Raw genomic sequence first — 26,491 nt, 5'->3', positions numbered from 1 at the left:
GGTTATATATAACACCTTATGCATATAGAAGTCTATATTAAGTTGATGGTCACTTAAGTTTGAACCTCTTCTGGGATGCCTGGGTGGCTTTGCCTTTGGCTCAGGGCATGATCCTGGAGTCCTGGGATCGAGTCCCACATCGGGCTCCCTGCATGGAGTCTGCTTCTCCCTCTGCCTCTCTCTGTCTCTTGTGAATAAATAAATAAAATCTTAAAGTTTGAACCTCTTCTAAAAACACTAAATTTTTATTACTTTCTTCCCCACATTTTAGGTATATGGTGTTATATTTTACATCCTTTGGTGAATCCACTGATAGATTTTTATAGACATATTTAATGTTATTGCTTTTGTGTTTCCTACATTTCTTACTCCTGCTATGGTCTTTCCTTTCAAAGAATTCTCTTTCATGTTTCTTGTAGGGCTGCTTGAGTGGTGATGAATTCTTTTGGCCTACAAAGTTTCTGTTGAAAAATCAGCTGATAACCTTATGGGGTTTCCCTTTTATGTAACTATTTTATTTTGCTGCTTTAAAAATGCTCTAAAGATTACTATTTTTTTTTTTTTTTTTTGCCATTTTAATTACTATGTGTCTTGGAATAGGCATCCTTTGATTGATTTTGTTGGGGCCTCTCTGTGTCTCCTGGATCTGGATTTCTGTTTCCTTCCCCAGATTCAAGTAGTTTTCTGCTATTTCTTCAAACAAATTTTCTACCCCCTTTTCTTTCTCTCCCTCTTCTAAGGTCCCTATAATGAAATGTTATACTTGATGGTGTCACTGAGTTCCTTCAATCTATTCTCAGTAGTCTTTTTCTTCTTTCTTGTGTTCAGCTTGATTGCTTTCCATTACTCTACTCTGTCTTCCAGGTCACTGATCTGTTGTTCTCCTTCCTCTGTTTATTCCTGTTAGTGTATTTTATTTTATTTATTTTTATTTATTTTAAAAATTATTTTATTTTTTAAAGATTTTATTTATTTACTCATGAGACACACACAGAGAGAGAGAGAGAGAGAGAGAGAGAGAGAGGCAGAGACACAGGCAGAGGGAGAAGCAGGCTCCATGCAGGAAGCCCAATGCGGGACTTGATCTTGGGACTCCAGGATCATGCCTCGGGCTGAAGGCAGAAACTAAACCACCCAGGGATCCCCTGGTAGTGTACTTTAAATTTTAGTTACTGAGTTCTTTCTCTCTGACTGGTTCTTTCTTTTTTTTTTTTTTTTAATTTTTATTTATTTATGATAGTCACAGAGAGAGAGAGGCGCGGAGACACAGGCAGAGGGAGAAGCAGGCTCCATGCACTGGGGGGCCCGATGTGGGATTCGATCCCGAGTCTACCAGGATCGCGCCCTGGGCCAAAGGCAGGCGCCAAACCGCTGCGCCACCCAGGGATCCCCTGGTTCTTTGTTTTCTATCTCACTGAGGTCTCCCTGAGTTAGCTCCCTAGTTAGCATTTTTATCACCATTATTTTAACTTCTCCATCGAGCATGTTATCTTTGTTCTACTCAGATCTCCTGTGCTTCTGTCTTGTTCCTTCATTTGGGACATGCTCCTCTGTCTCCACATTTTTTAGCTCTCTGTTTGGAAATTCAGCTAAAAGTAATGGCCTTATGAAGAAGAGGTCCTGTAGTACCCTGCAGTGCAGTGTCCCCTGTTCACCAGAACCTGGTACTTCAGGGTTATCTCCTCTGTGCGTTGCTGGGCTATGTTTGTCTACAGTCCAGTTGTCTGAAATGGCTATCTCTGCCTATTATGGGTAGGTTTGGTCCCTACGTTGTTAGTGGGCCTGTCTTGTGCTATAGTTGAACTGGTATGTATGGTTTTCTTACCCTCTCCCTGGGGCAGGAGTCACTTTGGGGTGGTGCTGACCCCAATCCAGGTTTTTTGCACACTGCTATGCTCATGGCACTGATTTGGATGGACTCCTGCTAAAGGCATTTTGAAGGGGGAAGGGGTACTGGAGAATGCAGGGGCAAGGTGTTAGCAAGATTTGTGCCTGGTCTGCTGTAGGTGGGGACTGGAGCCACTCTGGAAAACTTCTGGTGAGGCCGGTTGGGAAGGGTCAGGTCCACAGATGAGTGTGGAAACAGGGTGGGGTCTGCATAAGTCTGCTGGGGGAGGAGATCTGGAACCAAGACAGGCCAGAGGTGGTATATCCACAGAACGTGGGACTGGGGCCTCCTATCAGCAAGTTAGGTAGTATTCCAGTCATGCTGATTCTCACAGGTGTCCAGTGTATCCGGGCTGAGGGGTGGGGGAAGGAAATTGTACCCAGCAGCTCTTGGTTTTGGAGAAGTTTCCAAAGATCCCTCCCCTTCCACCACTGGCTCTGAGATTAGTTAAAAAAAAAAAAAAAAAAAAGCTCCCTCCAAACTGCTATTTCTACACTATAGGTCTGTGGAACTGTTTTGTTGTTTCTAAGGGTGGGAGCTCAGTTTCCTGTGGTGGTCTGCCTGCCTCAGAGCTGAGCCCGCCGAGTTAAAAAAAAATTTTTTTTAAAGCTTTATTTATTCACTTGTGAGAGAATGGGTGAGCATAGGGTTGGTGGGGTATATGGTGAGGAGGGAGAAACTGAAGCAGACTCCTTGCTGAGTGTGGAGCCTGACATGGGGCTTGATCCCACAACCCTGAGAAAATCAAGAATCAGGTCATAAGCCCTATTGATTTTAAGAACTTGAGAAGTTAAACCTCTCTGTTTTACAAAGCCAGATGTTATGGAGATTTGTCTTCCTGGTGTGGAGTTTGCCCCCTCCCCTCTCTGTGCCTGCAGTATCCTCCCTACTGTGGATGGTCCTACAGGTCAGTTAGGCTCCTTCATGGTGTCTATGCCCTTCCTATCCTCTTGGATACAGCCACATTCTCTACATTTAGCTGTGTAGAGTCTTTTCTGACAGTCTTCAGGTCATTTATACTGCTGTGGGTATTATCTAGGTGTATCCATGGATAAGGTATGCCTAAGATTCTCCTATTTCCCCATTTTCTGCAGAAGTCCTTCTTCTCTGGCTTTCATAGTTTGACATGCAGTCAGAAGAATGAGAATCATTGTTCTCTTATAAGTTGCGTTTCATTTTTTTCTGGAAGGCTTGGAGCTGCTTGACCATGACTGAGCATAGATGAGGGTGTGTTGTGTTTCTTAAATCTGTATGTATATGCTTTCAGTAAATTTGTAAAACCTTTAGCCATTGTATTTTCTAATTTTTTTTTCTGTCCCAGAATAATTTTTTCTACCCAGAGAGAATATGAAGGGTAGACTACAATGTAAAATACTGTTGGGAGAAAACTGTTAATCCCAGATTCTACAGCCAGTGAAGATATTTCTGTAAGAAGGCAAATACATTTTCAGATAAGGGAAAAACTAATCGAATTCATTACCAGTAAGCCTGTGATATGAGTGTTATGCCCCTTACCTCTAATGGTCTTACTGTATTTCTCTCTCTTAAGGAGCCTAAGAGGCTGTATCTCACCTGAGAAAAATATTCTTCTGAGATGCGTGCGGCCCACTCAATGCACTGCTCTAGGGGTCGGCAGGGATTGGACACATCCGCACATTTAATCAGCATCCGTTTAATCAGAGTCCGGTTCTCTGGACTTCTAAGCATAGTGTTTATGGCTTCTTCATCTCTATTTACTTCCTAAAACAGAAGACAAGTTCAAAGCAATCAAAGTGGGTTTTCTGGTACCAAGCCCTGTCTTCAAGGTGTGGCTCCACTGTACACTTAGTAAAGCATTGACCAAGGCCTACAAGTGAAGCAGTTCACAGAACAGTGAGGAGGATAATCTGAGCATTGAGCTCAGCTCCTCACTTGACAAAAAAGAAAACCAAGGCTCGGTGAGATTCCAGCAGGACTTAAGAGTAGAGGGTAGCACTGGAGGCTGGTTTTTGTGCCCCCTCCCCTTCTTGACTCTTTTCTTCTTCCCATTCCAGATATTGCTCAACAGTTGCTTTTTCTTTGTTCTATCTCTACTGCTCTCCCTTGGGACATGAGCAGTATCTTTTATAAAAAAAGGTTTCTCTGCCCTTCCCTCAAAAGGAATTGTGTGGTGCACCAGGCTCTTTGGTTTGCACAGCCCAATCCAGGCCCATGATAGATATGATCTTGAGAATTAGCTAGCAGTGTACCTGGATTTGTCAGATAGAGTGTTACTTCTTACTTCCTTAATAGTCATTCTCTTTTGATCTTCACTCACAAAAAGATTTGTGGTAGGCATGAAAAGCAGTATCATCTACTACTATATTTTATAGATGAGCACATTGGGACTTGTTCAGAGCCACCCAGATGAGCCAGAATAAGAACTTCAGATTTACCTTTAGTCCTGGGTTTGCTCTGTTCATAGTACCACATGCTGTCCTGTTTAAAGGCATGCCATTGGTATGGGTTCTCCACACATGGTATAACAGACCTGGTGGTTACAAGCCCTCTGAAGCAAATTCAGGTTGGAAGAGGGAGTATCAGGGCAAAGAGCACCATCAGAGACAGCAATGAGCTGGTCTCCTCATGCTTTCCAAAGAAGGGTCATGTGATTTCAATGAGTAATCACAATAGTCTAAAAAGGCCTGATGGTCCCATCTCAGTGGGGACGGTTATGCCATCAAGACGGGCACATGCCCATCCAGAGCCCAGGCTGTCAAATTTTCCACCACCTATCAACTCTGTGTTGACACTCCTCTTGTCAGCTGTGACTATGGTTCAGTCCTGCCAACTGTAAACCACTTTCTTTCATATTACTTTGTCTGTCATCTGACTGGCTCAACAGATTGATTTCCAGTCTCAGAAGTAACCCAAGTACTAACAGATGAGATAGAACAGAATACTCAGTTGAGTCTGGCACCTGCCCAGACTTGATGAAAGAAACCAAGCCTGCAGAGTTGGCTAGGAACGGTGGCCTAGGTGACATCCCACCCAGGATGGCAGGAGCCACTAAAAAAGGTTGGTGTGGGTACTCCACAATGGAAGTCCTTGGAAAGGAAGTAAAGTCAGAAGCAGGCTGACAAACTGGGAGAATAGGGGTGGATGAAGGAAGCAGAGTTCTCAACAGATTTCAAATTGGGTTGAAGAGGAACACACACGAAGGGGTAATAAGCTAGAAGGCCAGGGACAAAGGCTATGACCGGATGAGTTGTACATGTCAAGTGGGGTTAGAATTCAAGGAATGGTGATCCTAGCCTCATAGGATAAACCATCTCTGTGCTTGATAAAGACTCTCAGGATGGTGATAGGAGTAGGGGGAGGAGGGCCATGGAAAAAGATTGTGAGCTGGTGCCAAGATGTTCAGTGTATATGGGATAGGTGGTAGGGCCTCAAAGGAAGAGGGTTCACGAAAATATATGCTATAGGTGCTGATCTCATGCTGATCTAGTATAATAGGTACCTTTTATTCAGTGCCTACTTTGCCCTATGCCCATTAGTCCTATGCCTCAGCTTGATTCTGTTCATTTTACAGACAAGGAAATGGCGAAACAAAACTGGGATGAGAACTCAGATCTGTCTGCTTCTTGAGTTGTGGTCTCCTGCTGGGCAGTTGTGGACTCCAGGCCTCAAATCCAGAAATGTACAACAATGTCACCCTTGGGACCAAAATACAGGGTCCTTCTCAACCCCCCACCCTCTCGTGACAGAGACCAGCAGGGGAGAGTGGCTGCTGCCACAGCATGTACATAGTGAGGAATGTTGTGGGGGGAGACCTCAAGGGTGCCAACTGACCCCAGAATGCCCAAGGAGAGGGGTTGGGAGGAATATGAGAACAGGCACAGGAATGGATCACCTGCCTGAAGTTAGTTTTAGCTTCCACATCTACTTTTGGAGGTCTAATTTTTTCCTGACAAGTCTGTATACTTTAAATAATTTTTCAGGGATCCCTGGGTGGCGCAGCGGTTTGGCGCCTGCCTTTGGCCCAGGGCGCGATCCTGGAGACCCGGGATCGATTCCCACGTCAGGCTCCCGGTGCATGGAGCCTGCTTCTCCCTCTGCCTGTGTCTCTGCCTCTCTCTCTCTCTCTGTGACTATCATAAATAAATAAAAATTAAAAAAAAAAAAATATAAATAATTTTTCAACCAGGGATTCCTGGGTGGCTCAGTGGTTGAGTGTCTGCCTTCAGCTCAGGCAGTGATCCTGGGGTTCTGGGATTGAGTCCCACATCGGGCTCCCTGAAGGGAGCCTGCTTCTCCCTCTGCCTGTGTCTCTGCCTCTCTCATGAATAAATAATTTTTCAACCAATGGAAATTAAATCCAAGGAACTCCTGGGGAACTTTTCTCCAGCTCATTATGTCTTACACTCTGTGTCTCCACAACACACAGGGATAAGGGCCTCAAATACAGGTTCTCTTTGCACTCAGTTTCCCTTACCCCATTTACTTCGAGGGCTGCCAGAGGCTTGTTGATGCTGTTGACAAATTTGTTGACATGCTCGAAGTGCCTTGTCATTTCTGTGGCTAAGACCATGTCGATGATACCCTGGCGCAGCGTCCGATAGTCATTCCTGTTTCAGATGACAAACGAGAGGGTGCTATGGAGGATTCATCCAGACCAGACAGATACTCCTGAAAACAATCTGTTAGCTAGGATAGCATCCACTGGACCTAAATTCTAATGTCAGTGCAAGTCACAGGGCATACTTTAAAACAAGATTATTAGCAAGGGGAAACTGAATAGAAGTTAAAATCAGTAAGCTTATGGGCAAGACTTCACAGGTGCAACACTTGTCATTCTGTAGCAGAAGACACCTAGTTCTTAGCATAAGAGAACATGGTAGGAGCGAACAAAGGCAGAGATCTGTGGTTATGAAGAATGTACCCCCCTCTATAGAGGAACCTTAAGATCCAACAATTTCAGTGCCCAGAAACTTCAAGACAGCTGAGAAACTCACAGGGGATACTTGCCTACCTCTTCCCTCCAGCCCTTGTTTTTATTCAATCATTTTGTAAAATTTATCTCTATTCAACCTCTTTTTTCCAGTCACCCCACTGCTTCCCCTGGACACACCCAGGTTATCAGGGTCTTGTGTATCTGTCCAGAGCTAACTGATATATATATACCAGCAACTATGAATAAAACCTAGTGAAATTCTAGAACAGTGCAAAAGGGAGTTTTGTAACAGGAATCTCCTTTTTAAAAAATCTCCTATAAAATGTTCCTTATGAATCAAAATTATCTTCTTCCATCTGATATTTATGAGGTCCCTCCCCTGGACCAGGCACCCTACTAGACATTGAGGGTACAGTGATGAACAAAAGGCACTGGCTACTGTGATCTTACAGAACTTAATCAAATCAGCCTTAGCCAAGTAATGAAGAATGATTATTTAAACATGTGATAAGTGCTATGAAGGAATCTAGCACCGGAAAATTAGTATGAGGAGTCAGGGAAGGCTTCCTCTAAGTAACATGTGAACATTGACAATGATGAGAAGTGTGCTGGGCACAGGAGGGCAGAGAGGAGTGTTCGGAGAAAAAGCTTCTATGAGTCTCTAGAAGCTCAAGATGTCAGCATTATACTTTGGTGTCTTGAAATGTCAAGACATAAAAGAGCTGAATGAACCTTGAAAGCATCGTGCTAAGAGAAAGAAGCCAGGCAGGAACCACACACTGGGTGTGCTTCTGTTTATTACAAAATGTGTACAGTAGGCAGATTTTGGAGCCAGAACGTACACCAGTAGTTGCTTGTGGCTGCGGGATCTACTTGGGGCAGGGAAAGTGAGAGTCAATGAATGAATCTGAGGTTCTTTCTGGGGGATGATGGAAACATTCTTAAGTTGACTGCGGTGATGGCCACACAACTCTAAACATACTGACAACCCCTGTGCACTTTAAATGAATAAACTCTATAGTATGTGAATTGTATCTCAAAGTTGTTACAGGGACCAACATACTCCCCTATTCAGTGAGTGCTCTCACCTCTCCATGTTTTTGAAGATATTGCATTTGTCATCCCGGGTGGTCAGCTGGAAGGCCAGAGCCGCGTGGTGGCTCTCCAGCACAGCAGTGTCATTATACAAAATGGCCAGCTCGCTTCCAGCATTGCACAGGAAGGAGTTGGTTCTCCCAGGGTGGTCCACGTCGTGGATGGTGGCTGCGATGAGGGCAGCGACCTCATCAACTGGATCTAAAGTTTGCTGCAAACAAGAGATCTTTTAAAAACGAAGGCATGGTGCTGAAAGGAGGGAAGCTTCTGTATAGTTTTCTTTTTGCCCCATTACTTTAAGGTAAAACTATTCCAGATTTCTGAGAAAAGCATATTGTTGAACAAATCCAGTTTCCTTACCTTCACTGAGAAATAGCTGCATGTTTGTACTTGTTAATTAGGGAACATTATCTGATTCTCAATCTCACACAAGTTAAGGACTTACCAAAATACGAAGCGTCCTCAATAGACAGGAGTCACCTCCTCAGCCAGTGTGACTTTAGACCCATCACAAAAAGTCAGATACCGACTTGGCCCAAAGTAAACTAGTATTACTGAGAGAGAAATAATTTAAAATGTGCATCACTTACATTAGTGGGGTTGGTCTAGTATTTCCCTCCGTTTTGGTGCTATCTTTGTCAGGTTGATGTCAGGGTTTTGTGAGTTTGGTAAAAATAATCTGGAAGTTGTCCATCATTTTTAAGTCTCTGAAAAGGTTTACGTAACATGGAAAAATCCCTCAAGGGGCTGAAGAACTCACCTGACCATCTGAGTCAAGAGCTGGATTAGAAGAATTTAGTTGATGGAGGTTAAGAACTACTTCCATGGTATTGACCTATTGGTTTTCTACTTCTAGTATGTGATGTGAAACATTTTATTTTAAGACTTTTAAGTTAGTACAGAAGTGTCTGGCACTTTCTTCTTTCTGCACTTTTTGATTAGTTTGGTTAGAACTTAATTTTCTTGGTTATTTCAAAGAATCATTTTGGAATATCATTTTGGTCTCATTCTGTAGGTCTTAATATATAGATTTTTCATTGTGTTGGTTTCTAAAATTATTTAAAACATTTTCTCATTTGTAGCAGCTGACTTTTCTTTTTTTTTAAAAGTTTATTTATTTGAGAGAGAGCATGAGCACTGGGGTGAGGCGAGGAGCAGAGGGACAGGGAAAAGCAGACTCCCTGCTGAGCAGGAAGCCCTCCATGGGGCTCAATCCTGGGATCAGGCCCTGAGCCAAAGGCAGATGCTTAACTGACTGAGCCATCCAGGTGCCCCGCAGCTGGCATTTTTTTAATTTAACCTTTAGTTATTAAATTTTAGTTTTGTTCTGTAAAGGTTAGAAAATGTACCCATGAAATTCTGAAGTTTATCAAGACTTATTGTGTCCTAGCAACTCATTTTTGGAAATATGCTATAGACACTTGAAAAGTGCACATCTCATTGGTCCTATAAATTTTTTTCTATAAACTTATTTAAATTAGGGATCCCTGGGTGGCGCAGCGGTTTGGCGCCTGACTTTGGCCCAGGGCGCGATCCTGGGGACCCAGGATCGAGTCCCACATCAGGCTCCCGGTGCATGGAGCCTGCTTCTCCCTCTGCCTATGTCTCTGCCTCTCTCTCTCTCTCTGTGACTATCATAAATAAATAAAAATTAAAAAAAAAAAAAAAAATTTAAAAAAAAAAAAAAAAATTTAAACTTATTTAAATTAAAATTTAATAGTTTTAACTTTAAATGGGGGACTTGTATGAATTATATCTCGATAAATGTTTAAGTTAGCTAAGTATATATTTGCATTTTATCACTAGAGTGATTTAAAAGCAGTAAATTATAGCAAAAATTAGGCTATTTTTATATATACTGAGCCATGCTGACAGAGATGTGCCTACCTGCCCATTTGTTTTTGTATTTTATAAAACAGTGCTCTCTCTGGACTCTTAATTATGCCTATAGTGTTGGTCATGATCTTTTTTAAAAAAAACAAAACAAAACAAAACAAAACAAAACTGGAGGGCAGCCCGGGTGGCTCAGCGGTTTAGTGTTGCCTTCGGCCCAGGGAGTGTCCTGGAGACCTGGGATCGAGTCCCGCGTTGGGCTCCCTGCATGAAGCCTGCTTCTCCCTCTGCCTGTCTCTGCCTCTCTCTCTGTGTGTGTCTATCATGAATAAATAAATAAAATCTTTAAAAAAAAAAAAAAAACTGGAAGGAACAGTGAATGGGCACCTGAAAGACCCAGATCTGAACACATCTGACCTTTGGGGTGAGGCCTTCACTGCTGCCCAGTAGGTCTGTGTGCCAGGTGTTACCCTCATGTCGTCCTCTCCACACACTACTCCATCATAGAGGATAAGACGCTTGCCCTTGCTCTGCCTGATTGCCATGGCCCCACAGGGCTGTCTCCAGGTGCCAGGACACTAGGCAATGACATGGTGCTGCTCATTCCTCAAAAAGCCCTGCTCTTAGACACAAAAACCGCGGTTCTTCTGAAAGTGAAATGGCGATGCCACTGGAACTCCCTGGACCTTCTGTGCCATTTTATGATAGATGTTGAAGGAAAGAACACAAGAGCTTTGGCAGATCAGCGTAAGTCTAGTTGCTGCTTTGAAAATTTCCCTAACAAAGTAATTTACAACATGAAAAGCTTTCCTAGGAACTTGGTTTGAGAGTGGGCAGTGAGTCCTGAACCTTGACTGGAACCTTTCTCCTGTGAAGCTCTTCTACCATAACCCCCTCTCCCTCTTCCTCCTCAAAGCTGGAGCTAAAGTTGCTAGACAGTGCCCAGGTGGCTCTGAGTCTGTGGTGACCAGCCACCAGTGGGTGCCAGTGGCCAGAGCACTGACTCAACAGAGCAGGACAGACATGGGATAGAAAAAGAACCTGCTATGCAAACAGAGTGCATGGACCAATGAGGGAATATCCCCAAATATGGGGAAAACAGCCTGCCCGAGTGGAGCACACATGGGAAACTGGGGCATCTAAGTCAGTCTTGGGATGCAGGGTAGTTCAGGCAGGCCTCTCTGGAGGACCAAAGGCTGGTATGCATACCTGAAGGACAGGTAGGGACACAAGGAAGGCAGTACCATCACAGGGGATAGCATATTAAGGGCAAGAGTATTAAAAACAACATGTGGCCTGTGTGTTGGGAAGCTGTGAATAATCATACCGAGGAGTTTTAAAGTTTAAGTCTTGGGGTACCTGGGTGGCTCAGGTGGTTGGGTGTCTGCCTTCGGCTCAGGTCATGATTTTGGGGTCCAGAGATCAAGCCCCGCATTGGACTCCCTACTCAGTGGGGAGCCTGCTTCTTCTCCCTCTGCTGCTTCCCCTGCTTGTGCTTGCTTTCTCTAATAGATAAATAAAATCTTAAAAAGAAAATAAAATCTAAGTCCTGTAGGAGGTGGGAAGCTACTCCTGGGAACAATGGGGTCAGATGTGCTGTTTCAGAAAACTTGTGTGCAGCAGTGTGGTTGAGTTCCATGGGAGTCAGGGGGTCAGGAGTGCTTAAGTGGTACCATGTAGATGAAAAAGCAGGGCCCTCCCTAGGACCATAGCGGGAGCATTATGAGGTAAAGATAATCCTGAGGACACGGGGTGTGTGTGTGTGTGTTTGTGTGTGTTGTCATGTGACCTACTAGATGACACAGGCTTAGGGAGAAGAGAGAACAGAAGTGCTTCCAGGTTTCTGACCTGGGTGTCCTCTTGACTGATGGAATTCTGGCCTGGGCTGGCAACCCCAGGGGAGCATAGTGCTGCGCAAGAATATAACTTGGCCTCAAACCTTGATGACACTGAGGGATGGGGTGGGTAGAGGGGCACCTAAAGTGGTGCTCTACAAGTTAGGGCCGTAATTCTGGGGGGGGTCTCACTCTGAACCTACAAATTGCAGCCAACTAACTGTTCTTGCTGGTTTTCTCCACAGGACCAATCTGCTCCTCACAATCCCACAGAAAGGAAGAGGCTCATGTCATGAATTAACCTATCAAACCCACAGAGCCACAGCACAGCTTCCTGCCCGACTTCCCATGCGGCTGCACTCTCCCAGGGCTGGGCTGCACACAGGTAGGGACCACGTGAACAGTCCCCCTATAGACTGGTGGCCCCCCATCCCCGGTGGAGTGGTGCCCCACACAGATCACCTCTGTGGAATCGGAGGCCACAGCCTGCCCCATTGTCCCTGCCCACTAAGCATGGAGCACATGCAGCTCACCTTTATCCTCTCTTTGCAGAGAAAGTAGGCAGTGGCGTGAAGCACGTCAGCAGAGTGTGTGGAGTTGTGGTAGGGGTTAGAAGAGTGGTAATTGGCTTCAATAATCTGTAACCACGATCTCAGTGTTGTCTCGGAGCAGTTCAAGAATTCACAGATTCCGAAGCGAGCAAATATTTTGAGACCAAGATAAATCAAAGGCCTAAAGAGAAAAACATCCAAGACATTAAAACAAAAAGAAACAGGCAAAGTGTTGGGAGCCTATAGGTTCAGACCCAACCAGCTAGTGGAGTTAACCTTCAGAGAGCATGCAGGCAGAGGGTGGAGCTTGTCTGAGTGGCGCAGGGCAGCATCGCCCTTTCTTCTGGCAGCCACTGCCAACCTTGGCCGGAGCCCAGTGCCAGCTCTCAGGCAGTGTTCCCCACTGGCTGGGGCGAGGTTTGCTCACCACCCCTCTTCTTCATTCAGACTTTCACTTGTACCAGTAGATTCTTCAAAATCAATGTGATGCTGGGCTTGAACCCTGTCCTCACCTTTCCACTCGCTGGACCTATGATATGGGCCAGATGTCCTGTCTGGAAGCAAATAACACTTTCTGAAGATGGTGTATGAGCCAGATACCGTCACTTGTCATGTAATGATCTCAATCTGGAGGTAGGTGCTGCAGCATGAGGAAGTTTCCCCTGAGAAGGTGGTCAATGGGCCACCAAGTCAGGCCCTTCTTGAGAAGTTAGCCTTGATCCAGCATCTGGCCTTCAGCTTGGAAGGTCAAGAAACGGCTCTGCTGAGGCAGTATCCTGAGGTCATCAGGCTCACAGGGTTTGAAGTGGCCTGCCTTGGCCTGATTCACATGAATGCAATGGCACTAGCATGTAAGCCAGGTGCTCGAAGATTCGTCTGCTATAGGAGTGTCCTTGCCCATGAGGGGTACATGGAAACAGAACATACCAGAAGGCTGACTCCTGGTGAACACGACTGAAGGGCAGGGGCTGTCCTGGAAACAGTTCACCCAGACTAGGAGGAGATCTGAAGAGTTAGGTATCCTGTGGGCCACAGAGCACAGCACGCCTCTCCCGTAACTGCCCTCTGGGCCTGGCCAGGTTCGGAGCCCTACCGTCTTCCCTGTGTGTCATGTCAACTACACCCTTCTGGCCAACTGTTCTTTTCCAGCAAGGTACAACATAGAAGGTAAGATCCCTAACCCCACCCCCACTCTCTGAGCGTACTCAGATCAGGATGGAGTTTTGGGGGGTCCCAGGCCTGTCACCAACACAGCAGCTGAGATCTGGGGATGGCTGTCAGCAAATGTGTCTGTGTATCTCTATTTTTCAGTTCCAGCCCGAGTGGGACTCTGTGCTGCTGTCTCGACATATCACCACATACAGAAAAAACTAACACCTGTATTTTACAGGAGAAACCTGTGCCACTTGAAGAGGTAAGTCCTGTTAAACTTCCCACTTGCCCTGAGTGTCCTGTCTCTGCAGGAGTCATGACCCCGCCGACCCTCCCTGATCCCTTGTCGGCCCAGGTGGTCAGGGGTACCTGCTGCTCAGCTCCTCTTTCTAGAGCCTCCCTCCCTGACCAGGGATGGGCTCTGGAAGAACCCACACTCCTTCAATGGCTCACCACAGAGGCCCCTGGAACCAAGCTGTGTGTCTGCCAGGCTCCAGGTGGACTCACCTTTTATTTGTGGCAGCCTCCAGTTCAAAAATATTGAAGTCCCAGTACTCCTCGTTTTCCATGGCCCGAGCTATCCGTGGGGGGACATCGTGAAGGGAGATGGGGGTGATTATACTGCTGGGCACCTGCTGAAGATCTGCAAAGTGATGTGGTGGAGAACAAAATTAATAGGCTTTATAGTATTTACTGCTCCGGTGGGGACAGCTGCTTTGTTTCTGAGGTATAGGACATACCAAGAAACTTCTTACAGATGAAAAAAATTAACTGAAAACATATCTGCAAAATGTTTTCACCATTTGTGTTACTATAATATTAACAATGCCCTGAAAAATTAAAAAGTTAAAACTCACTTTTTGTCGAAAGAACATACTCATTCCCAGAGAGTCTTCGCAAACCATCCTGATAAAAATCAAGGAAACAAGAGAAAGAGAAGTCAAAACTATTCCTTACTTCTTGAAAATGCCAGGACAGTAGGTCTCCGAGGAGAGCTGAGGGCAGCCTCTCCACCAATGCCCCCTGATCTCCCCTGTGATTAACAACTGGACTCAGTCACCTGACACAGAGCGCAGGGCCTGATGCTGGGAAAACTGTCTAAGCTCAAGCCACACAAGCAAGGTAAGCTTGCAAGATGCCCCAAAGCCCAGCATTGCTGGGGGCCCTCAGTGCCGCTTGGGTGTGTCAGGGACAACTGGCTTCTGCCCTCAAGCCTCCCCTCTGCCATTTCCTTGCCACCCTCCTTACTGCAAGGGTAAGGAGGCTGTCATTTCCAGCTTCCTCTGGAAAAGTGGATTCTTTTGCACTTCCACATACCTTCAGACCCCTGGCTGCCTCTTGGAGTGAGAGCCCTCCTAGACCACGGCACAAGCCCCTAACAGCCCCGCTCTCCCATCTTCCTTCCCTTCCTCCCTCCTCCAAGGACATAATCCCACCCCACCGCCATTATTTTCACCCCTTACCCACAGGCTGGAGGCACCTGTGCCTCAAATAGGTAGGACCACGGTTAGACATTATTGTCCCTGGGAACCACTGTACCCTACAGATTACTATAGAAGGTCTAGAGCCTTCTGTTTAAGATGTGAACTTCAGAAAGCAAGCACTGGGAGGGGAGTGGAGTTTTTGTTGTTTTTTTTTTTTTTTTTTTTGGCGCTGGTGAGGAGGTAAATTTTACTTCTGGCCAAGACAAGAGGTGAAGACAGTGACAGAATGATCTGTTTCCCACAAAGTTGTTCTTCCCTGGTGAGACCACTCTGCTAGCTGGGCTGGAGGAGGCCTCCAGGACCCCCGAGAGCCCATGGTATGAAACCACCAAATCTATGCAGGTTGTTTTGAAAGGAAACTGTGCCCCATCCTCTGGTGCCTCTTAAAGCATATATAGTCTTTCTGTGTCATAATTTGGTATGAATCATTTCATATTTTTTTTCTGCTGTAGTTTTCAAAATCTTTAAAACAATCAAGTTTTACTTAAATTCGTCATAGGACCCCTAAGCAAAAATGAAGAACCTAGCCCTGCAGACTGTCAAGACTCCCCCTTCTCTGCTTTGAGCTGAAGTCTCCCTGGGTGGCAGGCAACAGGTGGGTGACGGCTCTGGCCAAAGAACAGTCGAGCCCGAGTGATGGAGGGATTCAGGCCTCCGCTGAGCCCTACCCACGAAGAGCTCTGTGTAGGCCAGCCATACACAAATGATGTCTGGGGAAACAGACAAGAACAGGAGGCTCTCGCCAGCAACCGGGCCAAATATACTTACAGACATTAAGCCCCCAACAAGGTCATTGGCATGAGGATCATCATCCTTAGCACCAAACTGTGGTGAATATAATTCAGTGCTTCTCAGGATTTCCAGCACACGGTCTAAGGCTTCCGTCACAGGCATGGGGCTGCTCTCCTGGGCAGCGTTGATAATGTTGATTACCTAAAGCATGGGAAGACCACATGAGTTTCAACCCTACATGTGGAGGGAGGGCGATGCAGAGGGGCAGGCTGGTCACGGTGCTCAACCAAACAGACCAGCCTCTGTGTTGATGTGACATGTCCTCTTTCATTAGAGGAGACTGCTCCATACAATGAGGAAAGCATTCTTATCAGGCGGGCCTGCTTCCTCTCACTGGAAACATGCAACCCCAAGAACAAGGGACTTCCCTGCACACTTGTTGGACACCGCCCACACATGCCCTACCTTGGTGATGGGCGCCTCAATCGTCATGGAATGTATCCGGGCCATGGAGGAGTGTCGTCTCTGACTGCCAACTGTTGAGAGAGCACATGACATGGAGGTCAGGGTACGCACAGCTGCAGGCACCTGCTGACCACGGGGGGGGGGGGCCGGGCCCTGCCTTGCTCCCTGCACCACCCCCCCACAGGCTCCCATGTGCTCAGCTGCAAGAGCAAGGGGGAAGAGTGGAACTGTGTCCCAACAAGCCTGGGGTTCTGGCAGAACCAACTGCCAGCAGCTTCCTTCAGTCCTAGGCACTAGGATGCACGTGCCCCCCCAGACTGAACTTCTGATATCACAGGCCAGAGAAAAAACAGGGTAAACAATCTAGCAAGTCAAGGCCAAACAGTTAGCCTCTTTTTGCGTTTATAACAATAAGCCTTTTAATATTCAGCTTGCCGCTATCCAGGAGCAAAAATGTTCTCGAAGACAATGCCACACAGGCTCTTTGTTTCATATATGGCAGGAGCAATAAGCACAGTCCCCTATCAACTGAAATACAGGAATTTTTGGTTAAATTTTTCAAGGCACCTTTTGGTGTTCTCCATGGTGATGCTTAATCAAAATCAATGAGGTAAACACCATCAATGAGACAGGCAGTAATGCCTCGGCTCTGTCTGAAGTTTGTTCATGTTCTGGTGCTCCTGTCATGATATGGTTCCTCTGGGGTAAAGGGAAGGCTGGGTGGTGTACAGGCAGGAAAAAAACATACACATAGTGTTCTGTGTGTCTCCCTGAAAGCCCCACTGTCAGGCCAAATGCTGTTTACCACAGACCTGAAGGGACCACAGACTGTTCAATGGCCTGATACGTCAGCCTTGTTTCACCAAACTGAGGTCTAAGAAGCACAGGGCAAGATTAACCATCTCAGGGCCTCTAAAGCGTTTTAGATCTCAGGGACCTACAACACTCCTTACATCTAATTTTGGCAATCAGCATATGGTTGCCACCTCCCCATTCTACCCAGTTAAGGTCACTAAACCAAAAATAAAAACCACTGTTTTATCATTATGTCATAAAAGGACCCGGTCTCATTTAAAAATGGAATGAAAGTGACATATGCTTATAAAAATGAAATAACAGTATAAATAAAGTAAGAAGAAGAAACAGGGCATAAAGGCTGCCCTGTGTGCAGCAAGCCCAAAAGAATCTATAAACACTACTCTGACAACCGATGAGCAAGTGTATCAAGGTTACCGGGTACGTAACTATCAGGTAATTACATAGAACGTCAAAGTTCTATAAACTAGCAACAAACAATTAGGAACTAAAATAAAACATCATTATGAAAGCATCAAAACCCACCAATATTTAGGAATATATGTAAGGAAAGATGTGTAGAATTTATACACTGAAAAATGCAAAATGCTGCTGAGAGAAAATTAAAACCACCTGAAAGGAAACACAGAAGGCATCCATGGTTTGAAAGATTCAGTATCATTGAGATTTCCATTTTCCCTAAAGTGATCCATAGATTCGAGAGACTCCCAGAGATACCACCCCAGGAGGCTGTGTGTGTGTGTGTGTGTGTGTGTGTGTGTACGTGTATAAGTAAACTAACAAGCTGATGCTAACTGTTGTATGGAAACACAAAGGACCTATAATAGATAAGACAGTTGTAAAGAATAGTAATTTTACACTACCAACTATGAAGGCTTTACTGCAGAGGCTCTAGAAGCTGATGGTGGTATTGGTACACATATAGACTAACAGAACAAGGAAAAGAGAAGAATCCAGAAAATGACCATCTATTTATCGTCACCTGATTATAATAATGGCACTGCTGAAAATACTTTTTTTTTCTATATGATGATGGGCTAATTGGACTTGCATGAGCGAGGAAAATTCATCCTTGATCCCTACTTTCATCAGATATAAAAATTAATTTGAAATGAATCACAGACCTGTGGTGAAAAATAAAACGATAAAGCTTCTATAAGAAAACACGGGAGAATATCTTCATGACCTTGGGCTAGAGAAAGATTTCTTGAACAGGACACAAAAAAGCACCAGCTATAATAGAAAACACTGATAAAATGAGCTTTATTAAAATTAAGAACTCCTGTTCACATTAAAGATCACCAAGAGAGTAAAAAGGCAAACCACAGACTAACAAAATATATGTGATGCATAAAGAGTTTTTACCAAACCAGTGAGATAAACAACCTGATTATAAAAACAAGCAAAATATCTGAACAACACTTCACAAGAGAATGTCCAAATGGTCAGTAAGCATATGGAAGGGGTACTCATCCTCATTCGACACCAGGAAAATGAAAATTAAAACCATATCCACCAGAATGGCTGAAATTTGAAATGCCAAGATAACCAAGTGCGGGAGGTTGCAGAGCAAAGGGACCACCCACACATCAGCAGTGGGCAAGAATGTAGGACAACACATCTTGGGGAAACATCTGTAGCTGCCCAGAGGCCCAGCAATTCCACTTCCAGGTAGGACAGGAATACACATGTCCACCAAAAAAGAGTTGCATAAGAACATTCACACAGCCTTATTCTTAACAGCTCCCAAATGGGAAGAGAACACAGATGCCTATGAACAAGAGAATGGATCCAAGGTGACACATTCCTACAATGGAAGACTGCAGAGCAATAGAGAAAGGATGAAGTCCTGGCACACCTAACAACATGAAGGGATCGTAAGAACACGAACTGAAAGAAGGCAGATGCCAGGCATACATGCTATAAAATCCATCTCTCTGAAGCGTAAGAGGAGGCCAAAGAGGTTTACGGTGCTAGAAATCTAGTGGCTGCTTCTGTGAGGTACAAGGTGTGTGTGCATGTTTGTTTTCTGTATCTGCTTTGCTTTGGGTGGTGGTTACACAAGTGTATGGAGCTGTCAAAACTCATGGAACCAAACACTTAATATCTGAATTTCACTGTGTGTAAATTATAATTCAGTTAAAAAGACTAGTGATTAGAGGCACATGGGTGGCTCACTGGTTGAGTGTCTGCTTTTGGCTCAGGTTGTGATCCGGGAGTCCTAGGATTGAGTCCTCCATCAGGCTTTCTGCAGGGAGCCTGCTTTTCCCTCTGCCTATGTCTCTGCCTCTCTCTGTATGTCTCTCATGAATAAATAAATAAAATCTTAAAAAAAAAAAGGCACCTAGTGATTAAAAACCAGAAACATGGGGCATGCCTGGGTGGTTCGTTGGTGGGTGGCCAACTCTTGATTTTGGCTCAGGTTATGATCTCAGGGTCCTGGGATCCAGCACTGAGTTGGGCTCTGTGCTCAGCAGAGAGTCTGCCAGGGGTTCTCTCTCTCCCTCTCCCTTGGCCCCTCCTCCTGTTCTAGCTCCCTCCCTCTTTCTCTCTCTCTCAATCTTTAAAAAAACAAACCCAGAAATATTAAAGAAAAACATTTACCTCTTAAAAATACAGAAATGGACCAAGTCAGTCTAAGAATGAACAGAACATGGGAGGAAGATTGTTGTGGGTGGGGGCAACCTTGTCCCTGTCCCATTCTGCCCGAGGCCCATGGGGGTGCACGAGTGAAGGCCACAGTGAAGATGGTGGAGGCAGCTACCGTCCCCCCTTGCCAGGCACCCTCATGTAACCCTCACACAGCCCTCTGTGGGTAGCATCACTGTCCCCATTTCACAGAGAGCAAATGGAAGCACAGAAGTCTACCCCCAAGGCTGTACACAAAATAGATGATGCTGGGACTAGAATCAAGGGTATTCTGAGGCCAAAGCCCAAGCTCTGGCCCGTGACACCACACTGCTTCCTCGCAGCAGGGTGGGGCCTGTGTAGTCTTTCCAGTGTTTTCTGAGCCTCATAACAAACCCAAGGGCACTGGATCCCCATTGTATTATCTCGGTTGCTATTACCTTGGAAAGTTGTGGCTTTTTATCTAGCACCAACCAACTCCATATGCCCCTGGGTCAAAGAAAGTACAGAGCTAGCAGTACTATTTGCCTCCACACTGTATTAGTAATTTTCTTTACATTTTAAAAACTACTATATCATCCAGACCACACATCTACTGTAATCTTGAAAAATTATATTCCAATTAAAATTTAAATAATGTTTGCTTAGTCAGAGTCTTTCAAATCCCCAAAGGCAGCTCACCTCTCCACCAAAAGGTAAGTTTCCATGGCAAACTGCAACCCACAATGGAATATATTAAGAATTTCCAAATGCATTATGTATTACCCATGTAATTATAGCAGATAAATGGACATCCTCCGCTGTTAATAGTTTAGAAAATAAACTATAGAATAGATAGTAAAATGTAGGGTTTTTTTCTTTATTTCCTCACTCCATCAAAAGGCTGAGAATGGAGCCCCCTGGCAGGAGTCGGATGAGGGGGAAATGGACACGGGTTGCTAGAGGGTCCCCTCCCCTCTCCTGAACTGGTGTGGGCAGTGACCTGGAGAGCAGACTGAGGACAGAATGTCTGGTATTCATGTGTTCAGCATTTTCTCCTCCTGTCTTTGTCACCTACCTTCACTTGTTCGAGAAGCAAGAGTTCTGACATCTAGCGAGCTTTTCCTTCTGTCTTTATGTTTGCCTGACTGATTATCTGTGGAAACAAACTATAAATCACCTCTTCAAAAGAATTTTAACAATTTATTAGGAAAGTTACAGATCTAAATTTTTTCAATAACAAAATTTAAGAATTAGAACACCATTTAAGAAGTCACAAAAGTCAACAGAGTGCCCGGAGATGAAGACTTTGACCAATGAAGTTTAAGCGGGGGGGGGGGGGGGGGGGGGGATTTTCTCAAAATGTCCCACCTCGTACAGTCATAAACAATCTCTTATACTTCCGCATAATCAAATAAAATGGTTAAAACATTTTGATTCTCACCCATCCTTGCCCCAAAGGTAAATTTTTTTTTTTTTTTTTTACAATACATGTTTTACAATGTCCCAGGGAAAAACATATCTCTCTTTTCAAGCGTAGTACAGGGAACACTGGTTTGGGGTCTACTTCAAAAGACAGTTTATCTTTCTCCCTGCTGCCCCTGCTTCCTGTGAGCTGCGCCCCCTCTTCCAGCCTCCAGGAGGGGCTGGCTTTGACTCCTCTCACCCACTGACCCCATGGCAACCAATGACAAGGCAGAGCTGACCCTCCTTCCTGTGCCCTGCTGTGTGCTACCCTTGGTGCTGAGCCTCTCCAAATTGTTCCCATTTCATACATGAGGAAACTGGCAGCTGGCGCTCCAGCGGAGCCTTCTCCACCTGCAGGCTGCATCTTTTCTACCCTCCCCTGGCTGCCTCAGCTAGAGTCCCTGCTCAGCAACAGGACCCAAATGCAGGCCCTTCATGTCTCTCCCCACATCAAGAAGCTGCTTCATGGGGTATCTGCTACATTTTCTTTTACATGGGCACTGACAGTGAACTTGTCATGTCACCTGGACGCTCCTTGTTGCTACATCTGAAGGATACTGTTCAGGTCTTACTTATGGTACTAGACACACTGACCACTCTTTCTGGAAACTCCTGATTTTCCTTCCGTTTCTTACTCTCCCTTCTTCATTCCTCAACCCCCTTCCTCATGGTTCCCTCCTTCCGGCTCCCAAGATTCTGTTCTTAGCCCTTCTTGTCCTCCCAGCAACATGTCTCCTTGGGAGATCTCATTTATTCCCACAGTTTTAACTAACTCCTGTGTTGCTATCTCATCCCAGGCTTCTCCAGAGAGCCAGACGCCATCGGACACCCCTCAGGCACTCCCAGCGTACTCATCTTCCCCCAGATCCAGTAAAGTTGGAAACAAGTCATACGCTTCTCCCTTCCTCTTCCTCAACTGGCCAGCTGAATCTACACATTTTATCTCCTAAATAAATCTTTAGTCTACCCCTGCTCTGTCCTTGTCCTAGCTCAGGCACTCTCCCTCCTCCTCTGGATTATAGCAACAGCCTCCTTCACTGGTCCCACAGTCCCCAACCTTGTCCCTTTCATCCCATTCTCTGTGGGCAGATCCTCCTACAACAAAAATCTGACTAGATCACTCTCCCAATTAAAACATTTCAATGGGTCAACCATTATTTTTAGGATGTGACCAGAGTATGGCCCCAGAGTCCTAGGATATCTAGACCTTCTCTCTCCGGCCACCACAAACTATTTCCTCTCACAATCTTCTACGCCTTGGCACCAACTGCTTACCTCCACTTGGGAATGGACCCCTCCCAGGCCACCTTCTTTACCGGGTTAATTCTCTATCCTCTTTGAAGAAGCAGTGAAGATGCATTTCGGGTATCATAACCTTTTGGAATGTTCCCCTAATGCCTCCCTGCACCCCTCAACACTGTCAGTAGCCAGCAATGTCCACCTTCCTCCCCAGCTATGGAGGACACAAGGGCAGAAACAGCCTTCCTTTCTTATTCCTGGGGGACCAGCACTGCCTTGCATGTAACAGACGCTCGACAAGCACCTGTGTATCCCTGTTTGGATATAAGGTCCACTACATAGAACACTCTGCTTCTGTGCCTCCCTTGCTCAAAAATGTTGAGCGCTGCAGAGAGAGAATAAATGGCTGGCAGTCAAAGACAGGACAAGCTGCTTGTCACAACCTGCCTCTCGCCTCACCTGCCATGACCACACGTGGCTGTGTTGGCACCCCCGCCACTCCTACCTCAACATGATGCTCTCTCTAGATTCTCATTCCCTCAAATTAAGCCCCTCTTCTGGCCCCCAGACAGACACAGATCCTGGCCTGTCTCCTTCCTCTGAGCTCTGTGGAGGTCACATCCACACGACCACCTGGGAAGACAGCTCTGAACCTACTGGGTTGGTCCTGCACTCTTTTTTCTCCCTTTTAGCCACTCCACACACATTCACTGGGCACCTCCCACATGCTGGGCCCTCTGCCAGGCGTTAGCAATGTGAAGACAAACAAAGTATGGTCCATGTCTACAAATGGGCTGGGATGCAGGGAAACAAATGTAGGTGAACCAAGAGGCAGAGTAACAGCTTTGCAGGGCAGAAGGGGTCCCGAGGAGAAAAGGCAGGTTCTCGTCTGAGAGCAAATGAGTTAGGTTGTGTAGATGTAGCCAACAAGAGGAGGAAACATTTCCAGGAGGAAGCTGCTTATGCCCGTGGGGCAAAATGTGGCTGCAGAGAAGCAAAATGCATGTACCAAGGACCGGGCTGTGGCAAAAGTGGAAGAGAAGCAGCTTTCATTTGTATTGAATGTTTTAAGGTTACTCTATCGCTGTGTAAATCCTCCACCTTCCTGGCCCCAGCAACCCCACTGGGGTCCCTGGCTCCCCACCCAAATCCAACAACTCTGTGTAGACCAATCTCAAATAGCTTGCACCTGCTGGGATGCTGCTCCTGGGGAGGGAGGTGGCTGGCTTTCAGAGGCAGACACGGGTACGGAGGATGAGTGCAGGTTCATACCTGGCCAGACTGCAAGCCCTGAAGAAACATGAGTCCAAGCCCTCACACCTAGTAAGTGTGCTCTGAGACGCCTGGCCTGTCAATGGACAGAAGCCTACATGGGCCTCCAAAGACCAGGGCTTGGGCTCAGCACCCCCTCTGACTTCAGCTCTCTGCTTCTTGTTCCCTAGAACATGATCCTTCCATGCCTCCCCTAACAGGTCTTTAGCAGTAAACCCAGGGAACCGTGGAACAGCAGTGAGGGTGGTAAGCATTCAGTAGCCGCTTCCACTGCTACGTGAACATGGTGCTCTAGCGGGATGAGCTCCATTTTGGAGATGGGGAAGCTGCGGACTGGATGTCTGCCAGGACTTGCTGGGAACACTGCAGACTTTTAGAGAACTTTCTGTGACACTCTTAATAGTTCAGGCATTTGAGAGCAAATTTGCTCTGCACTGGGACCACTGAACTCCTAAGAGCCAGCTTCTAGTTAGCCCTCTTCTCCCTGGCCTCTCCACCTCCTCCACCTGAGGAAGCTCGCCTTCTCCGGATGCCAAGGAGCACTTGAAGGCTTTCCAGTAGTTCAGGACACCTGTATCCATGGGCTCAACCTGGCAGCCCCAGAGTACCTGTAAGATATACTGAAGCACCATGCCACGCTGCCTGACCTGGAACTTGTCACAGTTCTGATAATACCTTCCCCACCCCCCTACCCATGAAACACAGAGTGCAGGTTTCTCACCAGCAGACATCTGCTGCCTGGTGTGCAGTGGTGGTACGAGGAATTTTGGTGGCACGAATGACTTCCACATCCTGCTGGCTACACATCCCCTCACTGTCTGCTACTGCTGGCCTCCCACCCACAGTACTCAGTCAGCTTGCCTCCCCACTCTCATCAGGAGCAACGTCCTGTGGCCCTGGACTCTCCATATGCCACCAGACATCTCCACAAGGCTCTTCCAGGCACCCAAGGTAGACCAAGTTCAAAGCTAAACTCAGATGTTGACACTCAATTCTCCTGCTCAAAAGTCCTCAGGCTCCCCCGCCTACAGAGGAAAATCCTAATCTCCTACTTGGCATCTGAGGGGGAATCCCTCATGAGCCCAATTCCCCTTTCCATACTGACCAGTCAAAATTTAATCCTGCTCTTTCTCGAACACACTCTGACCTTTTCCTCTTTTTATGGTTTTTATTTCTGGAATGCTTTTCCTTTCACACCACTCTCCTTAGTCCAGACCACCTCTCCCTGTCTGGAATTTTCTCCTCCTCCTCTAGGCCACCATGGCACCACCAGTCCTTTCCCAGCCACTACTGATCACTGCTTATCATTACTTGTGTCCCCTGGCTGTCGACAGGTCTCTCTTCATTCCAGCTGAAAGCCTCACTGATCCTGGAGTGAACTGCCCCGGTGTATACTCCAGAGCTTTGGAGCCGGCCATCTGGATTCCAGTGCCAGCTTAACTGGGTTCTAGGTGGACTCTCCTGGGCAAATTATTTAGCCCTGCAATTTCCTTACCTGTCAAAAGGGAGCTTCATCCACAAAATCTTTACCCTACTGGGTCATTGCAAGGCTTCAATTAAACATGCTTTAATTTAAGCACTTAGCATGGGGTCTTGTGCATGGTAAATGCTCAGAAAAACACATGGGACCCATTCCTAGAATGAATGAGTGAATGAATGAATGAATGAATGTTCTGGTACTGCAGAAAGTATGTCACCAACAGCTGAGGGGATGGAAGACAAAGTCTTTCCCTAAAGACTCCTATAGACTAGCTGGGCAACCAGAGCATTGCCTGGGCATGGTGGGTTGCTGTTAAACACCCACAGGGTGTGATGGAGCCGCCTCTGGGTGGAGCTGGAAGAACTCTGCACCAGCACAGCTTGGCCCTCACCTATAACCACCAGGTGAGGAAGGTGGCTTGCTGAGGCCATGACATATGCTTGAGGGAAACAGGCAATGCCGGGGCAGGGAAAAACACAGATGTGGAGATGAGCAGGCGGCGTCCAAAGCATGATAGGGGACAGACACAAGGTGAGCCAAGCCTGTCAGGGTCCAGCTACCTCCCCATAGGCTGGAGGGGATAACTATCAGGAGGTGGAGATATCCCTGCTTGAATACTGTAGTCTTATACCCAACACTGTTGCCTCTTAAAGCACAGGTGAGGCCAACAAGTCACAGCTCACTCAACATATCTTTACAAGGTTCCTGCATCTGGGGTGATCAGTTTTCTCCCCACAGGCTGAGATCCACCCCAGGACAGGACACCTGTAAGAATGCCCACAGGTGCTCAGGTGCATCAGCTCATAAACCAGCCTGGGGCGTTAGGAGAGACATGTTGTCATGGTGCTAAGAAAATACACCTCCCCCCTCGCCCCCGTGCATGAGGTGAGCTAGGCAGAGTAAGGGTCTGGTTTTGTTGTTTTCACCAGCCTGATAACCCCAAAGAATGGACATGGAGCACCATACCTGTATGAGTGTCAGACTGAACACATTCAGTTATTTTCTCAGCCTAAAAATAAATGTAGAAGCCATTAGTTCTGATTGCCTAGTCACGTAATTGGGGAAATCTTGCTGGGCACCCCTGGAGTCCCTAGGGCTCCCTTTACATACCTTATTACTGCCATTGCACACTCTGATAATGGACACATAGTGTCTAATTTTTCTGCAAGTAGAAAACAATACATTATTTCTCTCCTGGCTCTCTAATCTGATAGGAATGCAGCTAATTTTTATTATGAAAGAGCATCTCCCTTTCACAATACACAAAATGCTCTGAGGGGAGCATTTCTATTGTTTGTGGCCAAGGCCACCAATAAACAGGTGAGAGTCCATGAGCCACTTCTGGTGTCTCTGCAGAAAAGAAGTGAGCTCTTCAGTAAAAACAACACAATTCTTCCAAGTTATCACAACATACAATAAAAAATACCAGTGTTTTAAACAACGGACTGCATGCTAACCAACCAAAAGCCTTTCATTCCTTGGCATGTTTTCATTTTCACAGCCCTTTGTATCTACATTCCTCCTAAGGTTCCAGCCAACATTGTGCTCCCTGCCACTAAGGTGGCACTATGGCCACACCGAGCTCACTGGCAAGAGGCGGGGAAGGGTCCTCGACCAGGCACTCAGGGCTCATCTCAGAAGCTGCAGGCGGAACTCCTCACTA

At 46.2% G+C, this 26,491-nt stretch overlaps 1 protein-coding gene across 8 annotated transcripts in view; it reads right to left on the bottom strand.

Annotated features, from left to right (window-relative positions):
- The window catches only part of PDE8A (phosphodiesterase 8A), a 157,241-nt gene that overhangs the window by 21,009 nt on the left and 109,741 nt on the right, over positions 1 to 26,491 (bottom strand). For 5 of the 8 annotated variants that reach the window (XM_072801022.1, XM_072800977.1, XM_072801012.1 and 2 more), the window contains 11 exons: positions 25,939 to 25,990; positions 25,795 to 25,837; positions 20,449 to 20,526; positions 15,948 to 16,018; positions 15,519 to 15,683; positions 14,124 to 14,172; positions 13,774 to 13,909; positions 12,097 to 12,295; positions 7,889 to 8,121; positions 6,342 to 6,474; positions 3,461 to 3,628 (listed from right to left, as the gene is read on the bottom strand). In XM_072801022.1, the coding sequence (XP_072657123.1) occupies positions 3,461 to 3,628; positions 6,342 to 6,474; positions 7,889 to 8,121; positions 12,097 to 12,295; positions 13,774 to 13,909; positions 14,124 to 14,172; positions 15,519 to 15,683; positions 15,948 to 16,018; positions 20,449 to 20,526; positions 25,795 to 25,837; positions 25,939 to 25,990 (1,327 nt within the window). The remainder of the gene's footprint in view (positions 1 to 3,460; positions 3,629 to 6,341; positions 6,475 to 7,888; positions 8,122 to 12,096; positions 12,296 to 13,773; positions 13,910 to 14,123; positions 14,173 to 15,518; positions 15,684 to 15,947; positions 16,019 to 20,448; positions 20,527 to 25,794; positions 25,838 to 25,938; positions 25,991 to 26,491) is intronic. The other 3 variants (XM_072800983.1, XM_072801004.1, XM_072800991.1) reach the window with 2 other exon arrangements.

This window comes from Canis lupus, chromosome 2 (genome assembly GCF_048164855.1).
Source record: "Canis lupus baileyi chromosome 2, mCanLup2.hap1, whole genome shotgun sequence".
NCBI classification, from domain to species: domain Eukaryota; kingdom Metazoa; phylum Chordata; class Mammalia; order Carnivora; family Canidae; genus Canis; species Canis lupus.
This window is presented reverse-complemented; position numbering and strand designations above follow the sequence as displayed.